Source organism: Aquarana catesbeiana, linkage group LG02 (genome assembly GCF_042186555.1).
Source record: "Aquarana catesbeiana isolate 2022-GZ linkage group LG02, ASM4218655v1, whole genome shotgun sequence".
Lineage (NCBI taxonomy): Eukaryota > Metazoa > Chordata > Amphibia > Anura > Ranidae > Aquarana > Aquarana catesbeiana.
The window spans coordinates 323,632,685-323,658,301 of NC_133325.1; the positions used below are offsets into that span (position 1 = coordinate 323,632,685).

Sequence of the window (25,617 nt, forward strand, 5' to 3'; positions counted from 1 at the left end):
CATAAATGGATCAAAATTCTACTGGTTCAGCAAGAACGAGCCGAATTTTGATCTAGTTATGGCTAGTCCTGCTCAAGAGAAATCAAATTAATGAATTACTTATTTTGAATGGGACTGTTGGAAACAGTTGATGGGGGAATCTGTTCACTTTTTTTTCATGTCAGCAATGAAGCCTTCACTACTTAATGACTGCCTTATAGCAGATTTAATGCTACAGGGCCACCGTCCTGTGCAGAATTACACACACATATTATATATATATATATATATATATATATATATATATATATATATATATATATATACGCAGTATCTCACAAAAGTGAGTACACCCCTCACATTTTTGTAAATATTTTATTATATCTTTTCATATGACAACGCTGAAGAAATTACACTTTGCTACAAGGTAAAGTAGTGAGTGTACTGCTTGTATAACAGTGTAAATTTGCTGTCCTCTCAAAATAACTCAACAAACAACCATTAATGTTTAAACCACTGATAACAAAAGTGAGTACACCCCTAAGTCAAAATGTCCAAATTGGGCCCAATTAGCCATTTTCCCTCCCCGGTGTTGTGTGACTCGTTAGTGTTACAAGGTCTCAGGTGTGAATGGGGAGCAGGTGTGTTAAATTTGGTGTTATCGCTCTCACTCTCTCATACTGGCCACTGGAAGTTCAACATGGCACCTCATGGCAAAGAACTCTCTGTGGATCTGAAAAAATGAATTATTGCTCTACATAAAGATGGCCTAGGCTATAAGAAGATTGCCAAGACCTTGAAACTGAGCTGCAGCATGGTGGCCAAGATCATACAGCGGTTTAAGAGGACAGGTTCAATTCAGAACAGGATTCGCAATGGTTGACCAAAGAAGTTGAGTGCATGTGCTCAGTGTCATTTCCAGAGGTTGTCTTTGGGAAACAGACATATGAGTGCTGCCAGCATTGTTGCTGAGGTTGAAGGGGTGGGGGGTCACCCTGTCAATGCTCAGACCATATGCTGCACACTGCATCAAATAGGTCTGCATGGCTGTTGTCCCAGAAGGAAGCCTCTTCTAAAGATGATGCACAAGAAAGCCCGCAAATAGTTTGCTAAAGACAAGCAGACTAAGGACATGGATTACTGGAACCATGTCCTGTGGTCTGATGAGACCAAGACAAACTTATTTGGTTCAGGTGTCAAGCATGTGTGGCGGCAACCAGGTGAGGAGTACAAAGACAAGTGTGTCTTGCCTACAGTCAAGCCAAGACAACCACTGCCTTGCTAAATAAGCTGAGAGTAAAGGTGATGGACTTGCCAAGCATGTCTCCAGACCTAAACCCTATTGAGCAACTGTGGGGCATCCTCAAACGGAAGGCGGAGGAGCGCAAGGTCTCTAACGTCCACCAGTTTTGTGATGTTTTGTGTAATTTCTTCAGTGTTGTCATATGAAAAGGTATAATAAAATATTTACAAAAATGTAAGAGGTGTACTCACTTTCGTGAGATACTGTATCTATGTGATTCTGCACTTCCGGGTAGGGAGCGAGCATGCTGCTTCTGCTGTGATTAGTAACAGCAGAAGCAGATCAGAGGGTGCCGGCCAGTGGATGTCTGCTGACACCCACTGTTTATCAAGGAGACAGGCTGGACGGAGCCCGGCCTATGTAAACAAGGCAGGGCTATGTTCTGAAATGGGGAAAGTGAAGAATTTTCTTTCCCTGCAAAGCAGGGAATAAAATCTATCACATCTCTTAGTAAAAGCAGCACAAAGTACACAAAAACACTGGCTGGACATACATTTCACCCTTTGATCGTCCTAGATGTTAACCCCTTCCCAAATTTTTAGCACTGATCACTGTATTAGTGACACTAGTTCCCACAAAGTGTCAAAAGTGTCAGTTATTGTCAGAATGTCAGTTGCAATATCGCAGTCCCGCTATAAGTCGCTGACCGCCACCATTACTAGTATAAAAAAAAAATAATAAATACAAATTCCAGTATATATCCCATAGCTAAGAACGCTTTGCGCAAACCTTATTGGGATTTTATTACCAAAAATATGTAACAGAATACATATTGGCCTAAATTTATAAAGAAATTTGATTTGATTTTTTAATTTTTTTTACTGGATTTGTTTTATAGCAGAAAGTAAAAAATATTGTTTTTTTTTTTTTTTTTTAAGTTGTCTGTCTTTTTTTGTTTATAGCTCAAAAAAATTAAAAACACGGTGGTAATCAAATACCTCCAATAGAAAGCTCTATTTGTTTATAAACTCTATTTTATTGGGGTACAGCATTGCATGACACAGAATTGTCTGTTAAAGTAATGCAGTGCTGTATTGCAAAAAATAAAACAATAAATAGCATCACATATATTTTACGCTGTGAATGATGAAAATGCTTAGTAAGTTACCAAATGTCTTGAACATTTCAGAACAAGTTCAGTTGAATAAAGATGGCCATACACTGATCAAAAATCAGCCATCACAAAAGGAGCTGGCTAAGTTTCTATCAGTGTGTGGCCATCCCAGCTCTACAGAAGTCGATCGTTGGATGGATTTCTGTCAAAGGGATTTACTGGGAAACATGTCATGATCAGCTGCTGCAACTACTGATCAGTGTGTTCTGACACCAGTGGATGAAGTCATCTGAATACAGTGTCACAGCAGGTTCCTCCATCCACCTGAATAAAAAAATCTTAATTGACAAAGAGAGGGAGGTTTAAGGCTAAATGTATTCTATACCTATACAAAGCCTTTAAAGTGACACCAAAGGTTCTTCTTTTTTTTTGTTTAAAAATAACAAACATATCATCCTTACCTCCACTGTGCAGCTCCTTTTGCACAGAGTGGCCCCGAACCTGCTCTTCTGGGGTCCCTCGGCATCTCTCTCAGCTCCTCCCCGCATCAGATAACCCCCTGGGAGAAGCGCTTTCCCGGGGGGGGGGGTGACCTTGCGGGCACGCTCCCGAGTCCAGCATTTGGCGTCCATAGACGGCGAATGCAGGACTCGGCCCTGCCCCCGGCGGCCACGTCATTCTATATGATTGACAGCAGCGGGAGCCAATGGCTGCGCTGCTATGAATCTATCCAATCAACAGCTGAGAACCCCCTAGTAGAGAGGCGGCGCATCCCCGTGGGACAAGTTCGAGGGTTCAGGTAAGTAAAACAGGAGGGCTGGGGGCCGGTCACTGACAAGTGTTTTTTCACCTTAATGCATAGGATGCATTAAGGTGAAAAAACACAAACCTTTACAACCCCTTTAAATGAGAGCAACTGTTCAGATAGCATTGTGATCTATCTGCATCAGTAATAGAAAACTTTTTGCTATACATCACTACACACACTTCTTTTACTTATTATATAAATCAATTAAAATTAAACAAAAGGCAACAAATATTTCAGAACTTCAGTGCAACAAATATTCCATATACTTTTCAAATTTAGAAGTGTCTGTAGGGTTTTTGTTCATTGAAGCCATGCAGATATTTGCCAAAGCATGGTGGTCCTCTAGTCCTACAATTGACAAGTACAGCAAAATGATGTCCTTTTTTTCCTAAACGAGAAATGGGCTGTAATCCATTCTATGTTTAAACATATCTGGACTCCTTGGATCGGGCACTACCTTCTTAATGATTTTGACCACTTGCTGCTATGGTATACTCTACCACCCAAAGTTCCTCCTATGTATGGGAGAATAAATTGGTCTGGTCCACCTCTGGTTACCCCTTTACCCACTCTCCTTTCCTTTGTCCCCCCCCCCAGTAATTCTCTTCTTCTTTTCCCTTTGAGGACTCTTTCCCCCCTTCTCTACTTTGTCTCTCTTGTTTTTATGTTGTCGGCTTGACCTCTGATTCACTCATCTATCCACAACCCATCCTGGACTAAGGAGATTTCATGGAAGTAAACACTTTATTACTTATACCTCCCTGAAAAAATACACTCTCATTCTTCGAATTCATTTATTTAGCTGTATCAGCTGTTTAAAGTTTGTCGTTAACCACCTTACTGGTCACCTGCACTTGCCTATTGCCATATTTCTCAGGTCTACATGTGGTGTACTGTTCAAATCCTCAAAATGTAATCATTCTGCTATATTTACGTAAAATATTTTTAATAAGCATTTGTTGAAACAGAAATGTCTCTGAGGATGCTGATTCAGTATGTATGCATCATAATGAGATAGATTAGAGTTTTAAGAAGCTGAGCCCTTCATGGCTAGAATACAGGAGAGATAGAGTATACTTTATTAGAGTGGAATTTACAGGAATAACTTTTGGCTTACGGCTGCTGAGCACATAAGGCATTCTGAATCCAAAAAAAAATTCTGTAATTTAATTCTCTTTGTTATAAAACCCAAGAAAATCCAATATAGTCCAATCTCCTTCTGACATTTGAACTGTAGTTCGTTTTGTATCATGTTGCTAGTAAACTTTTGTAAAATTATTGTAAAAATCATGCCAGTTATTGGAACCATTTTATGAAAAAATAGATATATATTTTGCTTTCATTTTTTGTCCAGCTATAACTGTGTCTATAGCATAGGAAGGCAAAAGAATAGTTTTTGTGATACAATAGAATATAGACATCTTTATTCTGCTTGATTTCCTCAGGGACATGGCCAGTTTAGCGTCTCCTGTCGAGGTAAGGTTAAAGGGACAATGTTGCTATACAAAAAAATTCAAACAAGCCAAAAGAAGACAGTACACACTTACCTATCCTGCTACCAAATTCATTTTCATTTGGTAGCAGGGAAGGTATATTCTGCTGAAGTCTTTAATGAAACCAATACCTCCGGGAGCATCTCTGCCCCGGGTCACCTGTGGATTGTCCTGGGTCCTGGACAGGGTCTCTATATGCCTAAGATCCTCAAGGAGCAGGGCGGCCAAGAAAGGAAGGGGATGCCATATAGTGTAGTAATTTTTTTAAAACAGGTATGCTTTATTGATAAACAATAGTACTCACACAGTGTATGACACAAAGCGCATCTATCCAACGAGCGGCGAGCTCGTATGCTTCTGTCAGGACCAACCCCCAGAGAAGCTGTGTTGAGCGGTGTTTTACTTATGCTGTAACCTCAGTATAATGAGGTAAGGGGCCACTACCTACTAGTGTAGGATTGCTGCATGGAGAGGACCCAGTAACCCTTTCTGGTCTACACACCTCACAACCTCCACCCATTCAAGTGATTAGTCTATGAAGAACGTTTGCTGTTTTGCACTGATTCACTGATTGGCACCTTAAGAACTGATGAGCTTTTGAGATTTTTTATATTTTTTTATTTATTTGTTGCACGAGTCACTTTTTCTGGACTGGACAGAACACTTTGGATTACCAAGTACGTTCCGTGATCTCTCTGGACGTACAGTGTAACATTGTAATTTTTTCTAAAAAATGTTAATAATAATATTATATGCCGCATATTGGGCTATCCATACACCTGTAGATGCACGCTTCTGAGTGACACTGCATGGTTTATTGCTTATAGTGATGTATATTGTATTTTATTTACATGCACAAATTTGGATATACAGTTTGTTCACTCTTTGTGAATATTTTCTGCAACTTTGACTTTATATCACTTTATATTTTTATTACTGCACCCACTGGCCATACACCCTATGCCCATGTTTTCTGGGTCAGTTATATATTCATAGTTTGAGCACTGTAGCACGCTGCTTTACTTTATTTTTAGTTGATTTATATATACCTTTTGGGATTAGCGCAGCACCATCCCCATCTGCTAGTCTATTACCCTAATAGGGGCCGTTTAGGACCCTATCCGGTGCAAGCGGCTTTCCCTTTGCTAGCATTCCTTCACATGGTAGCGCGGGAATAAAATTCTTCAGATTGTCCATTCCCCTGTGTTCCAAGCCTCTCTCCCATCCACATGAAGCAGAACCACAGACAACAAGGATGTTTTTACATCCAGGTCTCAAAATACATGGCTAGAAACACCCATGGCGGTCATCTTTAGGGAGACTAGATAGAAAATAATAATCTCTGAGAGGGGAAAGGAAAAGAAACCCTGCCAAATTGGAAACAAGAATAATAATAAATGGAAAAGATTAAGAATACTTACAAAATCCAAAAATGGAAATATTAAGAGTAATTAATAGGATTACAGTTTATTCAAAAAACTGTCTCTATAGTAGACATAATGCTGCCATCTTGTGGTTGAAAACAGGTATAACAGGGAAAGCAAATATATAAAAGCAACACACAGAAAATATAGATATAAAAACATAATAAAAAATCTATAAAAAAGGAAGAACAGTCTGGGGGTTCAACTTTTGGTAATAAAGGCATTCACATCCCATTCTATGTTCAAACCAAATGGTCTGTAAGATTTTAAACAGGAAATCCACCAGGTCTCCATCTTTGAAATCTCTCTCCTATTGTGGCTGCCTCTCCAATGAGGATCAAACTTGTCTATGGCCATAAAAGATGTGCCCTTTGGACTTTTACCATGGCATAGGGCATAGTGTTTAGATAAACTATGGTTCAAGAAGCCCTTACGAATGTTTGCCAGGTGCTCCTTGAGCCTAGTTTCCAATTTGCGGGATGGTGCGACCCGCATAATGTAGACTGCAAGGGCACATGATCATATAAACCATGTTCTTGATTGAACAGATGATAAAAGATTCCACATCATATGACATCATATGATCAACTAGTAACATTAGAACTAAAAGTGGTATATTTCCTCTCCTTAAGGCAATTATTTAGACAAACTTCACATTTTCTACAACAATACTAGCCCTTAAAATCGCAGAAGAAGCTTGGTTTTACTGGGGTCTAATTATATTTGGGGCTACTTGAAGTTTCAATGGGGGTGCACCTCTATAGGTGACCCTAGGTTGTTCAGGGAGCAAAGGACCTAGTATTCTGTCATTTTTTAGAATGCCCCAGTGCTTTCTAAAAATCTTTTTAATTGAAAAATACTGATCTGAGCAGGTGGTATAGAATGAAAAACAAGAGGAAAAATCCCCACCTTCTCTTATTCTGGGCTTCAGCAGGTCTTCTCTATTTTTCCAATGCAACATCAGTTATGACCTGATCAAGGTCATTGACTGCATAACCTTTCTGTAGGAATTGAGTCTTCAAAAACTCTGCTCCTTAATCTGAGGAATTGGCTCAAAAGGACAGACCTAAGCCAGGACTCATGGTGGCAGCTGTCTGTCCTATGTAGTCGTTTCTGTCAGTGTCTTTAAAATATGTGGATGTAACAAGTTTATCGTTTTCTACCCTGATTTGCAGGTCTAAAAAATGTATGGTAGAGGTGCTGGACTCATGCTGGAGAACGATGCCCCGATCATTGGAGATGAGTTTACCAATGAACAGATCCAAAGAGGAACAATCTCCTTTCCATAGGAGGAGGACATAATCAATGTATCGACCCCAGAAGATCAAATTGGTCCCCCATTGATCAAAGATGATGTCCTCCTCCCATCTGGGCCATTAAACCAAAAATAATTTTGGCTCATGGCAAAGTCGAGGAGGTGGAGAGAAACTGCCGCTGCAACCTACAGATGCCCGAATCTCTCTCCAAGAAACATTTCACGGCCTCTCTGCCAAGACGATGAGAAATTATAGTGTATAAAGAGGCCACGTCCGCAGTGGTCAAAATATACCCTTCCTTCCACGTGATCTGTTTCAAAATATTAATGACCTGTGTACTATCCTTAAGGTGGGATGGAGTTTTAAAAACAAGGGGCTGTAGGAAATTATCTATGTATCTCCCAGTCCTGGAAGTAACAAAATCAATTCCGCTAATAATGGGGTGGCAAGGTGGATTTAGGGGGTTCTTATGGACTTTTGGTAGATAAAAGATCACCGGGATGCGGGGAGCTACCGGGATCAAGAAAAATGTTTCTTTTTTGTTAAAAATACCCTTGTTGAAACCCTCATCTACTATTATCTGAAGTTCTCTTTTATATTTTAGAGTCAGATTGCTTCCAAGAGGAAGGTAAGTATCCGTGTCAGACAAGATTCTGTTCATTTCTTCCACATAGGCAGTACTATCAAGAATGACAATGCCGCCCCCCTTGTCAGCCGGGCGGATGGTAATGTCATTCCTCTGTTTAAGGGAATCCAGGCCTCTTTTAAAAACTGCATCCATCCTCTTTTTCTTTATAGTCAATTTCTCAAGATCGTTAAACCTCTGATTCTTTGGTGGAACTACAAGACCCAGCCATCTGTGATCTCCATTAATGGTTTCGTGGTTCTGTGGATTTATCATGCCTGTTTGACCACCTGTGATTAAGTGGTCCATTCTTTTTGGTAAGAGGCCTGGTGTGTTGATGTTTGGTGGAGGATAAGTCCGTATTCACCTAATTTGTGTTTCTGAAAAATTGAAAAAATAATTGCGCTTCAAGGTGTCTAAAATTATAATAAAAAGAGCAGCGATGTCTAAATGTGACACAAACACATGAATAAACAGAAGAAAAATTGGATGACTCGCGCTATGTGAATGAATGTATGTGTGACCGGTTCGTCACACCAAGTACTAAATACACAATATCAGTGAATGTATATACTGTCTGTGATATATCACAATCAGTGCAAACTAATCATAAAAAATGATCAATAAAGACATAAATCATCAGTGCAATAATATATCGCAATCCGTGCAGACGATTTAAAAAAAAATATATAGTCCAAACAACATATACTGAAAAAACCATGTGAAGAAATCAAAAATAGTCCAAAAAAAAAAAAAAAAAAAAAAAAAAAAGGAACCCAAGACAAGGTGAGTTGGCGATTACAGGTTTTTCAGCCGCATGGAACCTCAAATGTGTAGAACCACCACCAAAAGTAAGAGCCTGGCTGCTTACCAGAACCCCATGACCCCCCCGTTACAGAGGGTCTAAAAGGGCTTTTGAGATCCTAGTGGTCAGGACTTCCCAGGAACGAAGATGGAACAAAAGGTGGGAGTGAAAACTGGAAAAGGGCGTCAGGTGCTGGAGTAGGGATGGATGGATCCACAAGAAGGGGCCTCAACCCTCAACATATTGGTGTCATCATAGGAGAGAAGAAAGGGAGGGCTCCTTGGTATCCCCCACACCGGACTTCCGCATTAGCCTCGAGCGCATAGATTGCTAATGCGCATTAGCAATCTATGCGCTCGAGGCTAATGCGGAAGTCCGGTGTGGGGGATACCAAGGAGCCCTCCCTTTCTTCTCTCCTATGATGACACCAATATGTTGAGGGTTGAGGCCCCTTCTCGTGGATCCATCCATCCCTACTCCAGCACCTGACGCCCTTTTCCAGTTTTCACTCCCACCTTTTGTTCCATCTTCGTTCCTGGGAAGTCCGGACCACTAGGATCTCAAAAGCCCTTTTAGACCCTCTGTAACGGGGGGTCATGGGGTTCTGGTAAGCGGCCAGGCTCTTACTTTTGGTGGTGGTTCTACACATTTGAGGTTCCATGCGGTTGAAAAACCTGTAATCGCCAACTCACCTTGTCTTGGGTTCCTTTTTTTTTTTTTTTGGACTATTTTTGATTTCTTCACATGGTTTTTTCAGTATATGTTGTTTGGACTATATATTTTTTTAAATCGTCTGCACGGATTGTGATATATTATTGCACTGATGATTTATGTTTTTATTGATCATTTTTTATGATTAGTTTGCACTGATTGTGATATATAACACTACACAGACAGTATATACATTCACTGATATTGTGTATTTAGTACTTGGTGTGACGAACCGGTCACACATACATTCATTCACATAGCTGCGAGTCATCCAATTTTTCTTTAATTTGTGTTTCTGTCTGCACTGTGTGTGATTCCAGCGTCTTCTCCTGAACAAGGACTTTATTTCAAACACTATGGACTTTTTATTTGTATACTACATTTATAGCGCTGCATATCATTATATTTTTGTATTTACAGTATGTTACCGAAAATAACAAATTCTGACCTGGTAGCCATGCTGGCATGGACTGAAGCAGTTAGCACTCTGACCTTCTCTGGGAGACAGTAGCTGTAGGCATCAGATCTGAAGCACTTGGCTGGAGATCTGGGCCACTTCCCCAGGTGTCTAGAAGTGCTAAGGTCTTGTTTACACTAGTGAAGCACTCTGAAGGGGCAATCCACAGTGGATCAGAGGGTCTTTGACAGAAGGTGAGGAGGCATTATGTCACCTCCTCACTGCCTATGTTACCCACTAAAAGCTCACAGCACAATGCTGCAACCATATGGCTTGCACTCATTTGTGCAGCAATTTGCAGCACATCCCCATTAACTTGAATGAGTTGTGTTCACTGGGCGGTACTGCTTGCCAAACACAACAGGTGGTTTATCGCTTGCCACAATCACGAATCAAAGCATTGCAGCAGCTTCATGTCTACACCCTTGTCTGCTGCTTTTGCACCTTAAGAGGGAGTGGTTGGGGAGCAATAACTGCCTGTTTTGACCCCACCACAACCACAAGTGTAAACAAGACCTTAAAGGTAGAAATGCACACAAGGCATTGTGAAGGATCCTGCCAAAGGTGCAAATATAGGAAACTTTAATTGCAAAAACATATTATATACACTGCAGAATAATGGAAAACAAATCATGATAGTTGCACAGATGTTGACTATTCTCAGCAATATTCCTGTGGCTCATTCAGGTTAACATGTGGCTGCATAGAATAGTCTCTATAAGACTCTATAACAAGGGGAAGTCAAGCTGAAAATCACTACTTCAAAACCAGTTCCAGTTTCATTCCTCTTAGTGAAATGCAGGGTAGCTCTGATAACAGAGGCGAACAGCTGAGGGGATGTTAGGCTTGAGAACACAGGAAGACAACAACACTGGAACAGAACTCTTGTAGCAATTGGGGATGAGGTCTCCCACAAGAGCACTCTTGTTCTGGCCGTGGAGGGCCTCTTGCCTGGCTGAAGATTACTTTCCCATCCACCTCTGCCTTATCTGGTGTGGGATCTCTGAGCAACTGAGTGAGGGAAGCTAAGAAATGTATCTTCCTCAGGCATGTCCAGGAACCCAAGGAGTTAGGTTAAAAGACGTTTTTTCACCATCTGAGAATGGTGGAAAAATGGACACTCTCCTACAAAACCACAAAAAAATTGGGGTATCTGTATCAATCAAATTGACACCACCTGGGTTGAATATCCCTCTCTAGTGCAAATCTTGACTTTAGAATTCAGCAAAGAAGATAATAAAAACAGATGTGCTAACTGTGACGAGTAAAAATTGTGTACTAGTGATTTTATGTGTTTAGCTGTGTATAAGAAGACAATAGAATATTATATACTAGAGAGTATGAGAGGAAATTATTCTAGATATTTACTGATTGCTAACATTTTAGCCTAAAAAGTAATCTGACCGACATTATTCTTATAAATTAACTTCATATTTACAGACAAAGAAATAATGGCATGCAGTAGCATATCCATAATGTGTGCAGCATGTGGGGCCTATTGTGTACTCACTAAACACATTGGGCCCCAAGCAGTAGTAACATGGGTGTTTCAAGTGCTGGGCACCCTTGGTAGATGCTTGGGGTCCTGAGGCTGTGACTGTCATTGACAATAATATTCAGTGCAATGCACACCACACCCACTTTTTCCATGGCACCCACCATATTTTCTTTTTTTCTAATAAGGGGGACCAACTTATGATCTTACACATAGGCCCTATGCATTCATAAAACATGGTATTAGGTATGTTAGGAAAATTAAAACTTGCATCTAATTTTCCCTAGGGAAAATAAGTCTTTATAAACTATACAAGAGCCTAGTGCATTATTAAATTTACATTCTTAAATAAGGATGAGCTTTGTGTTCACTGAATGAGGAACGCCCACCATGCACCAGCTGAGTCAAACCTCTGATTGCACCAGGAGGTTTTACTACTGCTGCTAAATGTGGGAGATTTCCAGCTGACAGCTGAATGTAAACAAGGGGGTGAGTAAGGTGGCTGACATCATTTTTCATTCAGCTGAGGGGGCGGTATCTGGGGCCCCTTTATTTTTAACACAGATTGCTCCTTGTCCCAGTACTCTCTGTACTCCAATCCATGACAATGTCCCTTTATAAAAGCCAATATTTTTTATACACACCTACTGGTATGTTCACTACATCTCATTACATTTATGAACTAATTACATATAAAGGTTTTCCAAACCTTTCTTTGCTTTTCCAACATTTATTTTGCATATGCCTTTTTATTTGTTCAAGGTCTGATGCTGATATGATAAATTTACATTACTGAGCAGAAGTAATCCTAGGATACACATACCGCATGTCAAGGATCAGATTCATGAAAGGGAGTGTCTTCTATATTAGAAGATGCAAAGATTGCTCTTTTAGACAATTGTAGTTATAAGGTTCTAGGTTCTAACATGGACATTTTTTACACTTGTGCTATTTGAATATGCTGTAAATAAAGCAGTCATTTTGCTTTAGTAGTGCAATTTGGGGACAGAACTCCAGTTTAAGCCTCTAATCCCCAGCTCTTGCCTTCAAAGATTAAAGGTTTCGTTTTTTCAAGCTTTCAGGTAGGAGCCCAGATGTGTTAATTTAATATTACAAAAATAAAAAGCAGACTAAAACTTTATCCTCTAAAGAATCAAGGAAGGCATGAACTATTATGGGTTCCTATGAACTGTATTTGGGTACCATTGAATTAAGGAAAACCCCCAAAAAAGGTTGTCATTGCTGCACATCTTGAAAATATTGGTTGTTTGGCTTTTAAACCAGATACAGTGGGGATGATTTACTAAATAGATTTTCTATTTATTTAACCTCATTCACTAAGATAAGTGAATTTTCACTTTGAAGGAAAACATGCTGTTTTTGTAGATCTAGGTCTAGGTTCACTTTGTTGTTTCTTACATTATTGCCAAGAGAACGTACCACCCTGGAGACAGAACTACGTTACATTAGGGCTATAAGTATTTCAGTTGTTTTATTCATATGCAGTATATGAACAGCTTTTACTGCTCTAATAGTTATATAGGTTTTTCACATAATGGTGCTGAATTCTCTAATACAGAATGTATGAGAGTAACAGAAGCTGTGTTTATACATTCTGCATTCCCAGATGTAATAGAGTATGGATTCTCTCCAGAATACCTACTAATCTATATATATTTTTTTTTTTTTGGAATTGGAATTGTAAAACCAACTTTATTGAAAAGTATATGCATAGTACATAAATCGGCATGGTACATAAAGCCAGCATGGCCAAAACAGTAGTACACACATAAACACATTGAAATATCTGTGTGACATAAGGAGAAATACCCATCGGGGGGAGGAACCAGTACTTAATAAAGAACAGGAGAGAGAAAAGGAAAAAACAAAACAAAGGGGGGGGGGGGAGAGGGATAAACATCTAGACCTTCTCATACTTAAGCGGGCACTATCTATGTACATAGATCAGCTTCTTATATGGAAGAGTATCATTAATCCCTTTTTTCCAGCACTGGATTTTAGGGGGCAGGGCCTGCATCCAATTGGGAGGCACTACTTTTCGCGCCATGAATAGCATCTCATGTAGAAAGGTATGGAGGGGTTTGTCGGCATCTATGTCCGGCAGCAGACCGAGCAGGCACATCTTTGGGTCTAGGGTAACAGGAGAACCCATCTCGTCATGCAGGAAATGAACTACCTGTATCCAGTACGCTTGTATAGTTGGACAGGACCATATGAGGTGATAGAGGGAGCCTGGGGTGTGGTCGCATAGGCGGCACCCTGGGTTGTACATGGGTTTGTAACGCGCTATCATCTGAGGAGTCAGATACATCCTATGTGTAATGCCCTGCTCCTGTTGATCAGGCGCTTGCATGTAAATTGAGGGGATTATCTGTTCTGTATATAGTTCAGATTTAATCTATGGCTAAATTAGCTTCTGTTCCAGCATTGGCTGTGTTGCGTGTAGTTCCACATTGTTGTCTGTAGGTGTCGTTGTCACCACAGGCCAGTGTTGAAAAGCAACAGGCTGAAGTGTATTGAGTGCTCTTCTTTCTCAGAAGTAACTCAGCAGAGGTGGTCCACCGCTGTGCATTCTGGGAAAGAGTACTTAAGGGGCAGACACCATTTTTGGGTCTCTTTTTACCTCCTGGCCCTCTTGGCCTAAGGTATGTGACAACTTCTTTTCTGTCTTGGGACCATGCTGGCCCGAAGCTACGTTACTACAAGTAGGCCCAGAGGTCGTCTGGGGCCTGTTGGTTTAAAGGTGGTTCTGTGCTGTCTGTCCTGCGGAAGGAAGCCAAGCAATTGAAAGATCCCGGGGAGGACTCATCTTGGAGAGGACCGTGAAAAAGACTGGTACCTCAAGAAGAGCCTGGTGACTCAATTGGCGGATGCATCCTAACTAACCTACTGCACAGTACTGCCAGGTCGGCTTAAAGGTTCTGGTACTGTGTTGCTGTTCATCTAATATTAAGTCCTGTGGCAGAGGATTGTTCATCTAATACTACGTCCTGTGGCAGAGGATCGTACAACCATTTTGTTCTTCTCAAGTCTGTGGCAGAGACTTTTCGTCCGTGCGCCATTCCGGCTGCTAGGTCAGTGAGAGAGACCTATCCAGGTGGGCAAAGATCCTTAGACTGAAAGTGTCTTCTTAAATGTCCTCAGTGATCTGCAAAAGGTATTTGAACTCTCCTGCAACTCCCTTTCTACCTCTTTACTGCTACTTCCTAAAAAGTTTTGCAATAAAGCATTGAAAACAGAACAAAGTGACTGGTGCATACATTAGTGGGCGTAAAGTCTAATATAGACTCTAAGTCCCATATATGGTGGAAATACAGGTAAGAGGGTGATAGCAAAGACCCAAATAAAATTAGCATCTCCTTCGGGAGTTAGTGCTACATATGTATAAATATACAACTGCGTGAGGCAGTCTGACAGTTTGTGGAAAACTCTTTTCACATCCTCCAAAATTTCATCCCAGTCCTCATTCTCAACTACTCCAACATCCACCTCCCATCTAGTCTTGGCAGTATAGGCCAATGCTGTGGTACTAGGGAGGCGGATGGCGGAGTATAGGGTAGAAATTAGCTTGGCTGGTTCAGTATCTGTGACTGTGTCTACAATAGAGGGGGCTGTCAAGGATGGGTTGGAGCCAGTAAAATGGGTTTGTATAGCGTGGTGCAGTTGTACATACCTGAAGAGAAGGCAATTGGGGAGGGAAAATTCATCCTTTAGCGCTTGGAATGTTCTAAGTCCCATAGTGGTCATGATCTGGTGTATGTACAGGATCCCATGGCGTATCCACGCCACCGGGTCTGGAATGGACAATAATTCGGGTAAGTGTGTGTTGAACCAGAGAGGATTGTGAGAGTGGACCTGTGGGGTCCCAAGTTTTTGTAGTGCCATTCACCATACCCTTCGGTGGTGTGTCAGCATGTCCGCTTTGTGTTGGGAGGGGCGTCTTGTCAATGAGGCTCTTAGGACTGACTGAAGCGGGGTATGGGCTGGGTCATCAGGGCACTCACAGAGTAGTAGTTGGTATCCTGGTAGCTCGTTTTTGTCAAAATTATAGAAATGGGACAGTTAAGAGGCAAGATAATAGCCCTGAAATTCTGGAAGAGCAGCTCCTCCCATTGTCACTGGATTCTTCAGGATTCTCCAAGATAATTTGTGTCTGCTGTGGCCCCATATAAACAAATGGATTCAATTATTTTGAAGAATTGTTGTGGTATATACAGGGGGGCATGCCACACCAAATAGAGTATACTTGGGAGGAGTATCATTTTAACTAAACTAATGCATCCCATAACACCCAGAGGTAATCTGGACCAGAAGACCTTAGTGTGCAGATGCATGTGGCGCCAAGTGTCAACAAGAGAGAAATCAGTCAATATGCGGTGCAGTCTGTTATGGGCCGGTGGGTCAAGGGGGGGTCCAGAGTGTCCATTCGGTCCAGAGCGGGGATGAGGGTCATACTAAAGTCCCCCATCCACACTGCCTGTACAGAGTAATATTGTGTCATAAAGGCAGGCCCTCCTTTATACAGCTGAGTTGTATGGGGGGGACATAACAAGCAAGTATCAGGATGGGGGATCCGTTAATGGTGGCGTGGATAAACACATATCTGCCCTGCTGGTCCGTCTGGAGCAGCACTAGATCAAACGGTACCCTTTTAGCAACCAGGACCGATACTTCTCTGGAATAAGAGGTGTGGGTGGCGTGGTAGGCCCAATCTATCCAAGGCTTTTTGAGAGAGGATTGTAAGTGGCCCGTGACATGGCTCTCGACTAGCGTGATGATGTCAGCACGCTGGGACTTGAGAAGTGTCAGGACTGCTGTGCGTTTGATCCTATTGCGCAAGCCTCTAACACGTGAGAAACTTTAAAGAACTCATGGCGGGTAGAGGGAGTATATGGTAGACCGTGACTGGACCAGGACCGGCAAAGCAGATATAGACACATCAGATAGCATAAAACACATTGGCAACCAATATCGGTAATGCATGTTTGACAATAACATAGTACCTTTAGCAATGATAAACAGTTGTAAACACGCTGGTACAAAAAAAGCAATAACCACAACATTTCCCCACCCAGTCCACAGCCACCCCAACTCGGCATGGACATAGTACCCCATTACCAGGTATCAACGGGGGACATCCAACGTGTAGAACCCATTGGAGGTAGGGAACTTAATTGCAAGGGAGCATAGATACCCGTGATGAACAGCAAAGAAATGGGGAAGAAAGAACAGTCAGGTAAATGGGGGGTAAAAAAGTTCACAAAGATCCTAGGGGGGGGCGACTTCTTCTCTGAGAAGTGCATGGGGTGTAGGAACCATAAAAGTGTAGCACCAATACAGCTGTGCAGGGGGAGGCCCCGCCTGCCATCAGGGTGGTAGGTAAATTGAGGTAGGAAATCTCAGCAATGTTCGATATGCTGTCCTCCACAGACATCTCTCAGGTGTGGGGAGAACAGGGATCATGAGTCAGCAAGGTCGCTCAGGGGCGGCAGGCATGCTGTGAGAATCAGTGCATTAGAGGAAATGATTTCCAGGTCTGCCCCCCTGCTATGGTCGAGGACATGCACATGCAATATACCCACTGAAGGGCTAAGCATCAGGATGGAAATGGGCAGCTTTGCGGGCATAGGAAGGAGCAGGGGAGAGAAAAGAAAAGTACTCACAGCTTGTAGTCAGTGTGGTATACTCAGTCTCAATGATCCCTCTAATCGATCCAAGTGGATGTCATCTCAGGGTCTTCAAAGAAGTGGGTTTGACCATCGCACTCCACGCGAAGCTTCGCAGGATACAGCATAGTGTATTTGAGGTGTAGGACATCCTGGAACCTGGATCACTGCCGTTGTACCTCATTGGAGAAGTCTAGGAAGATGGCCACATGTGTATTGGTGTGGGGGATATTTCCCTTCTCCCTGGTCAGGCGGAGGATCTTGTCACGATCCCTGAAATTAAGGAATTTCGCTATCAGGGTACGCGGTGCAGCTCCTTGGGGAGGAGGATGGGCAGGGATTCGATGGGCTCTCTCCACTGCAAACATTACCGAGAATGTGTCTCTGCCAAAGGTGGTTGTCAGGAGGTTTTTTAAAGATAGCTCGCCAGGTCGTTTCCCTCAGCAGTCTCAGAAAGGCCGATAAAGCAGAGATTGCATCACCATGTCGTCTTGTTTTCGCTAATCTGTTGTAGCTGGCGGCGCACCTCATCAGTCGTGTGTTGCAGGGGGTGCAAGATGTCTTCCGCTCTGCTGATACGGGTCTCCGCCACACGGTCCCGCAGGGTAGAGAGGTCCTGCCGGATAAGGGATACGTCAGTTTTGACCTCCTCTATTTTGCTGGTGAGTGTGCTCTGACAAAGGGCAATAACATCAAGCACTTTGTTGGTGGCCGCCACGGAGTGCTCCGTAACTGAGGATGCATCGGCGCCATCCTTGGCCTGTTGTTCTTCTTCGAGCCGGCGGTACTTGGCGAGCTTTTCAGCAGCCTCGGAAGACTTTTTTGGTGGAGACATATTCCAGGTGTGATTGGGAGGGTCCCCGAGTGTACCAAGATGGCTGCTGTTTACTAGGCCCGGATCCTCAATGTCCCCCTCTGACGCAGTTTAGAAGTGTCACACTCAGGTAGCGGTAGACCAACTGTGGGGTCCGGTGGCTGTGTCAGGAGGAAACTGCACTCAGGGTGTTCAGGGAGTCCTGGAGTATCTGCCAAAGCCGCCTCAGGGTGGAGCAAGATGGCCGCCGCTCCGGGAGCTGGGCCAGAGCCGCGGACTATTCCTTAGGTAGTTGCAGGGCAAGGAAGGGCTGTACTAGCAGCCTCGGGCAGGCCGGTGGCTGTGGCAGGGGGAGACTGGGCTCGGGGCAGTCAGGGAGTCCGGAGGAGCTTGCAGGGGCCGTCTCTGGGTGGAGCAAGATGGCCGCCACTCCGGGAGCTAGGCCGGAGCCGCGGACTGTCCTACAGGCAATTGCAGGATGGGTAAGCCCCGCGATGATGGCCACGGGCGGCACCCCAGAGCGCTGAGAGGTTCCAATGTCCGTGGAGAGGGTAAGGTAGGTCTGCTGTGGTGTGGAGGCCAGTCAAAACTGAGCAGGATTAGTGCAGGATGTCAGTGTAGGAGTATGGGCAGGCAGAGCTCTAACTGCATGCATCCTACTCCATTGCTCTCCAGGCCACACCCCTACCAATCTATATTTAATTACCAATTGCTAATAGTTGTGTGCTATCCATGGAGTTTATCAATAGCCTTTTTAATGCAAACATGATTGGCTAATGATAATGTAATGTAAAATTATTAATATAAAGAAGGCTTACCTTAATGACAAGTTATTATTATGAAGAGAGACCAAGTAGGAAATGTATTTTTCATGTTAAGGACATGCATGTACCCTAGTCCAACACCTAGATCATATGAATATTTTATCTACACGAGTGGCTATCTATCTGTCATAGATATAAGAAAAACACAGCTCCTTATACATGTTCATTCATTCAAATCCCCTTAGACTTCCAGGGGAAGGAAAGCAATTCAGGCCTGGGAATGCAATCTTCATAATAAATGACCAAGGGAGCCACTATGTCATTCTCGCTTGGAGGTCAGAAAATCTTGCAAATATAAGAAACATGACAGGGCTCTGAAGAGGGAGCAAGAGTTACTCTAAAATTGGTTGAGTTTCTTTTAAGTTTTCTTTTAAATTGAAGTCTTTTATCTTTACTGTTCATGTGGAGTAATTTCTCAAAATTCATTCACCTCTACAGACAACATTTTATACAGCGTTTGCTGTCATGATGATACAAGTACATAGCCACTTACTCAGGTTAACCTTTCCCTGTGAGTATGCTAGTTGTATTCAAAGAGTTACTTTTAGAAAATGTGTGTCTTATTCAACAGTTTTACAATCTTTAGAAGTGTCCTTAAAAACAGACATAATGAAGTGAGTTCCTTTGTACACCTGGCTTCAGAGAATCTTTTTCCCAAGCTTGTTCACCATGATTGCACATATTTGTTCTATCAGTAACATTCAAAGGCCAGCTTTGGATATCTGGAATATACTTTACTGGCACTCTTATGCCGCGTACACACGAGCGGACATTACGGCGGACTTTGCCCGGCAGACTGGATTTCGTCGGACAATTCGATGTGTGTGGGCTCCAGCGGACTTTGTTTTCTCAAAAGTTGGACGGACTTAGATTTGAAACTTGTTTAAAATTTATCCGTTGAAATCGAGTCCGGTCGAAAAGTCCGCCGTCTGTATGCTAGTTCGACGGACAAAAAGCCATGCTAGGGCAGCTATTGGCTACTGGCTATGAACTTCCTTGTTTTAGTCCGGTCGTACGTCATCACGTACGAATTCGACGGACTTTGGTGGATTGTGTGTAGGCAAGTCCGTTCATTCAGAAAGTCCGTCGGAAAGTACATCGAAAAGTCCGCCGGGCAAAGTCCGCCGTAATGTCCGCTCGTGTGTACGCGGCATATGAGGTGTCATTTTTTTCTTGTATTTATACCCAGGATTGAGTAGCGTCTGCCTTCTGCTAGCATCATGGATGTTTTAGGTCATTAAAATCTGCAGACTTTTTCTTTTTAAAAGGTCCAAAAAGAGCTAAGGTGATAAAATCAGCACAAGACAAGGCACAATCATTATGGTTGTCTCCATATACACTTAGCAAAATTATAAGCGCAGCACTTTTGTGTTTGCCCCTATTTATCATGAGCTGAACTCAAAGATCTATAACTTTTTCTATGTACACAAAAGGCCTATTTCTCTCAAATATTGTTCACAAATCTGTCTAAATTTGTGTTAATGAGCACTTCTCCTTTGCCAAGATAATCCATCCACCTCACAGGTGTGGCATATCAAGATGCTGATTAGACAGTATGATTATTACACAGGTATGCCTCAAGCTGGCCACAATAAAAGGCCACTCTAAAATGTACAGTTTTATCACACAGCACAATGCCACAGATGTCGCAAGTTCTGAGGGAATGTGCAATTGGCATGCTGACTGCAGGAATGTCCAAAAGAGCTGTTGCCCTTGAATTGAATGTTCATTTCTCTACCATAAGCCATCTCCAAAGGCATTTCAGAGAATTTGTCAGTACATCCAACTGGCCTCACAAGCGCAGGCCACGTGTAACCACCCCAGCCCAGGACCTCCACATCCAGCTTCTTCACCTCCAAGATCTTCTGAGACCAGCCACCCGGACAGCTGCTGCAACAATCAGTTTGCATAACCAAAGAATTTCTGCACAAACTGTCAGAAACTGTCTCAGGGAAGCTCATCTGCATGCTCGTCGTCCTCATCGGGGATGCGACCTGACTGCAGTTCGTCGTCGTAACTGAATTGAGTGGAAAAATGCTCACATTTGATGGCGTCTGGCACTTTGGAGAGGTGTTCTCTTCATGGATGAATCCTGATTTTCACTGTACAGGGCAGATGGTAGACAGCATGTTTGGCATTGCGTGGGTGAGCGGTTTGCTAATATAAATGTTGTGGCTCGAGTGGCCAATAGTGGCGGTGGAGTTATGGTATGGGCAGGCGTATGCTATGGACAAAGAACAGAGAGTGGCCTTTTATTGTGGCCAGCCTAAGGCACACCTGTGCAATAATCATGCTGTCTAATTAGAATCTGGATATGCCACACCTGTGAGGTGGATGGATTATCTTAGCAAAGGAGAAGTGCTCACAAACACAGATTTAGACAGATTTGTGAACAATATTTGAGAGAAATAGGCCTTTTGTGTACATAGAAAATGTCGTAGATCTTTGAGTTCAGCTCATGATAAATAGGGGCAAACACAAAAGTGTTGCGTTTATAATTTTGCTCAGTGTATATAGTAAACTAACCTAAAATCAAGGATTTTAAAATACTAAAACACCCCCTATAACATTAAACTGATCTGATGTACATCTGTAGAAACTTTGCAGAAGATTAGAGTTCATTGACTGTCATGGTACATGATAGTATCAAAAGAAATAAAGGAATATTCCAGACCCAGGAAAATCGTGTTATTAAGATATTTAGAAATTGTATACAGTTGACATTCTGCGTGTTCATGACACATGTAAAATCTTACCGCATGCTGAAAGCTTATTGGATTTTAGGACACTGGCATTTTGTTAATAGTGGGTAGTAGATGTAAGACTGAAAATGGCAAATATATTCCAATATCGATCATATGGCTTTTAAAATTGTGTGTATTTATGAATACTGTATGTGATTGTTTGTGTTTGATTTGTACTACCTTATTATACCTTTTAAATAATCTTAGGTGCTAAAGTGATATAATTTACGCCTTCATTGCATTGCTAATAGAATATCACCAGCACACCTGATTATGTGGAAAATTACACTTTTATTTAATCATCAAGTCAATCACCAAGAACTAGCCAATGTTTTGGACCACTCAAAGTCACCTTTTTAAGGCAACATGACAAAAAAATATATATCATCCTGCCTTGAAAAATGATGGTCCTGAAACATTGGCTGTTTCTTGATAAATGACATAACGGCCGAATAAAAGTGTCTACATTTTCCATATATGAAGGTGTGTTCAGCACAAATTTATTCTCTTTGATGTGTACTTCACAATGAATTGATTTTATGTATTATAATTCCAGTTCACAACATGTTTTTGTGTGTGTATTAACAATTTACAGTGTATCTCTTTTTTCCAATTTATAATCTAATTTTAACTGTGATAAATAAACCTTAATATGTTTGTTCAGATTTGTCCATATCTAATAAAGCTGACCATTCTTCTGATATTAATATTATTATTATTGTTATCGTTATTATCCCAAAAAAAATAGTAATAACAATAAGTCCAAAATAATAATAATATGTCCACGATAATAATAATAATAATATGTCCAAAATGTCAACCATTTCTCTATGTAGAAAACCTATGGTGTTAATTAGCACCATGCATTAAATGCTTATGCTAAAACCAAGATTTTATATAAACAGTAAAGCAATTTTAAGATATATAGTAGCTTAAGAACTTGTAAACATAATACATTTAACTAAATAAAGACATACAATTGGCCCAAAGCAGGTTATTTATGAAAGGCAAATCCATTTTGCACTACAAGTGCACTACAAGTACACTGCAAGCATGGAATCAGGGATCAGATCTGCACATTCAGCACAGTGGCGTAGCTATGGAGGTGCGGGCAGCCAGCAGGGTGACACCATAAAGGTGCTGTCAAGCCCCCCCATCAGTGTAGTGTGACTGCAGGCTCTTTTCCCTGCTCATTCCAGCAGAGAACTCGGCGGTGCTGTGTCAGGAGAAAGGCGAGCTGCAGGCTGTGAGAGGTTTCCCCCACTCGCCCCCCTTTCTCCTGTCAGGGAGAAGAGACTGCAGCTCTCATCAGGTTCCCTGTGCAGCTTCCTGCCCGCTCCATTCCTTCCCCATTGGCTATAACTCAGGGCCAATCAAAAGAGACTAGGAGAGGAGAGCATCATGGGACATGTAGTCCAGAAGATTGGCAGCCCCATTTTCCACAGGAAGGAGGCCACAGCTTGATCAAGAGAGACTGAGAGACTGCAGCCTGGAAAAAAGCTGAGGGAGTAAGTGCTACAGGACAAAGAAAGAGGCATGTGCTGGGCAGGAGCCAGAGAGAGCCACGCTGCCCAGCGCCACCAGAGAGAGTCACGCTACCCAGCGCCACCAGAGAGCCATGCTACCCAGAGCCACACTGCCCAGCGCCACCAGAGAGAGAATGACTGAGCCACTGCCAGGGTACAGACATGCTACACTACTGACCAGAATCCCCCCGGGGAACCCAGTGTGAGCGATCGTCCAGCCGGAGGGATCACTGCTGTAGTTTCGCTGGGTCTGGTAAAAGGGTCTGTCGGCCATTATCCAGTACTTATCCTAGGGACTGTATCACGCCTGCTGTCTCTGACCATGAAAATGTGATGATGACATTGTCGAAAAGGGGCGGCGTATGGGTGACCCTAAAATGATGCCCCCCCCTGAAAAAAGTTCTGCGGACGCCCATGACTGCAAGTGCAGTTTCTGTAGATCTGAGGGGTACATGCAAGGAAAATAAAAAAACAGCATTTTAGCTTGCACATGATTGGATGGTAAAATTAGCAGAGCTTCCCCTCATTTCAGATCTTCCCCTTAGATCTACAGCGACTGCACTTCCAAGTGCACTTTCAGTGCACTTACAAATGCACTTGTAGTACAAAGTGGATTTGCCTTTTGTAAATGACCCCCAAAGTCATAGTTTCCGTTTAAAACATCAGTGTTTTATTGTTGTGTTGTACATTGTATTTTGTACATAACACTTCCAGAGATATAATTATTTGCTTTGCCTTACTGATTTTTCTAGCAGTTAGACCCAACCACTTAACACTCAGAAAGGTGGAAGTGAGATACATAATTTTGTTAGTTTCAACAGAACAGTAGTAGGTAAAATTTTGATATGAAGTTTTGTTAATTTGTTTGATTTGTATGTAAAGGACTTGGAGAGGACAGTTTGTTACACTGTAAAATACTAAAAGATGATTGTTTTTAAATGTTAACCTGTAAAAAAATAACATATATGTTTATTCTACAGGTATTGTGTCACTCATCTCATTGGCTATCCTCTCATATGAACGCTACACTACCCTGACCTTATACAATAAAGGGGGTCCAAAGTTTACAAAAGCACTGCTTGCTGTGGGCAGCACATGGCTTTATGCCCTGATATGGACCGTGCCACCTCTACTTGGATGGAGCAGCTATGGAAAGGAAGGTGCAGGCACCAGCTGTTCAGTACGCTGGACGTCTGAATCTACAGAGTCCATATCTTATATCATCTGCCTTTTTATCTTCTGCCTAGTCATTCCAGTCCTAGTTATGGTATACTCCTATGGCAGACTACTTTGTGCTGTGAAACAGGTAAGCAATTTTCCAACCTTTTTAAATGGACTAAGTAAACAAATGTGATTAACAATATACAGTCACTGTGCTGTATAAAATGCTTTAAAGAAGCAGGATCCATTTTTTTGGGGGGGTTAACAGACACTTTAAACCGTTTAGATATCACCCCCATGGGAAGGGCATTATTTTCAATGAATCGGCTGACTTGTATTATGGGTAGAAGCAGTAAAGCATTGTGCAGCACAGCAAACAGGAAGCAGAGCCTTTCTATGTAAGAAGGAAATATGATAGCCCCTTATACAGAGAAACACAATTTTTTACACATTACTATATGATACAATTATTTACACCAAGCTCTTTTATATGTTTTTGTTGCTTAACCACCTCCTGCCTGCACTATAGCGGAAAGACAGCTACAGCATGGGCTCCCATTGCCGGGAGGGCATCTATGGACGTCCTCCCATGATCACGCTCCCGTGCCCCCTCTGCAGCATGCATCGACATGGATCAGTGATCCCTGTGTCCTTCTCAATCACATCAATCACAACGGCTCTTTACCATGTGACCAGCTGTGTCCAATCACAGCTGATCCCAGTGTAAACAGTATTTGCCAGTTATCAACTCTCCTCCCCTCATGCACTGTCAGCGTGAGGAGAGTCGATAACTGGCAAATCCACACAGGGGGCATCTACACTGATAATCAGGGCATCAATCATAAGTGCCCCGATTATCAGTGCAGCCCCAACAGTGCTCACAAGTGCTGCCAATCTGTGCCCACAAGTGCCTCCAATCAGTGCCCATAAGTGCTACCTGTCCGTGCCCATCAGTGATGCCTATCAGTGCAGCCTATCAGTGCCCATCAGTGCCGTCTATCAGCACCCACCATTGCTGCCTATCAGCACCCACAATTGCCACCTATCAGTGCCCATCAGTGCCGCTTCAGTGATCATCAGTGCAGCCTATCATTGCAGCCTCATCAGCGCACATCAGTAAAGGAGAAAAATTACTTATTTAGAAAAAGTTTTACCAGAAACAAAGGAGAACTTTTATTTCAAAATGTTCAGACTTTTTTCGTTTGTTAAGCAAAAAATAAAAATACACAGTGTTTAATCTCACCAAAGGAAAGCTCTATCTGTCTAAAAAAATTATAACAATTTGCAAGAAGGCATTTTAATATAATGACTTACATATGGCCAGTGGACATTTAACCAAAAACTTGGGGAGCATTATCAGTATAGTAATGTAGACAAAATATATCCAACCAGAAGATATCTGATTGTATGGCCTGGAAGGAGATGCAGCCTTCATTTGGTTGGATATCCGC

General features: G+C 42.2%; 1 protein-coding gene across 1 annotated transcript in view; it reads left to right on the forward strand.

Moving 5' to 3' along the window:
* Positions 1 to 25,617, forward strand: part of LOC141127916 (pinopsin-like) — a 288,597-nt gene that overhangs the window by 208,965 nt on the left and 54,015 nt on the right. The window contains exon 3 of the mRNA XM_073614796.1: positions 23,986 to 24,311. Coding sequence (XP_073470897.1) covers positions 23,986 to 24,311 — 326 coding nt within the window. The remainder of the gene's footprint in view (positions 1 to 23,985; positions 24,312 to 25,617) is intronic.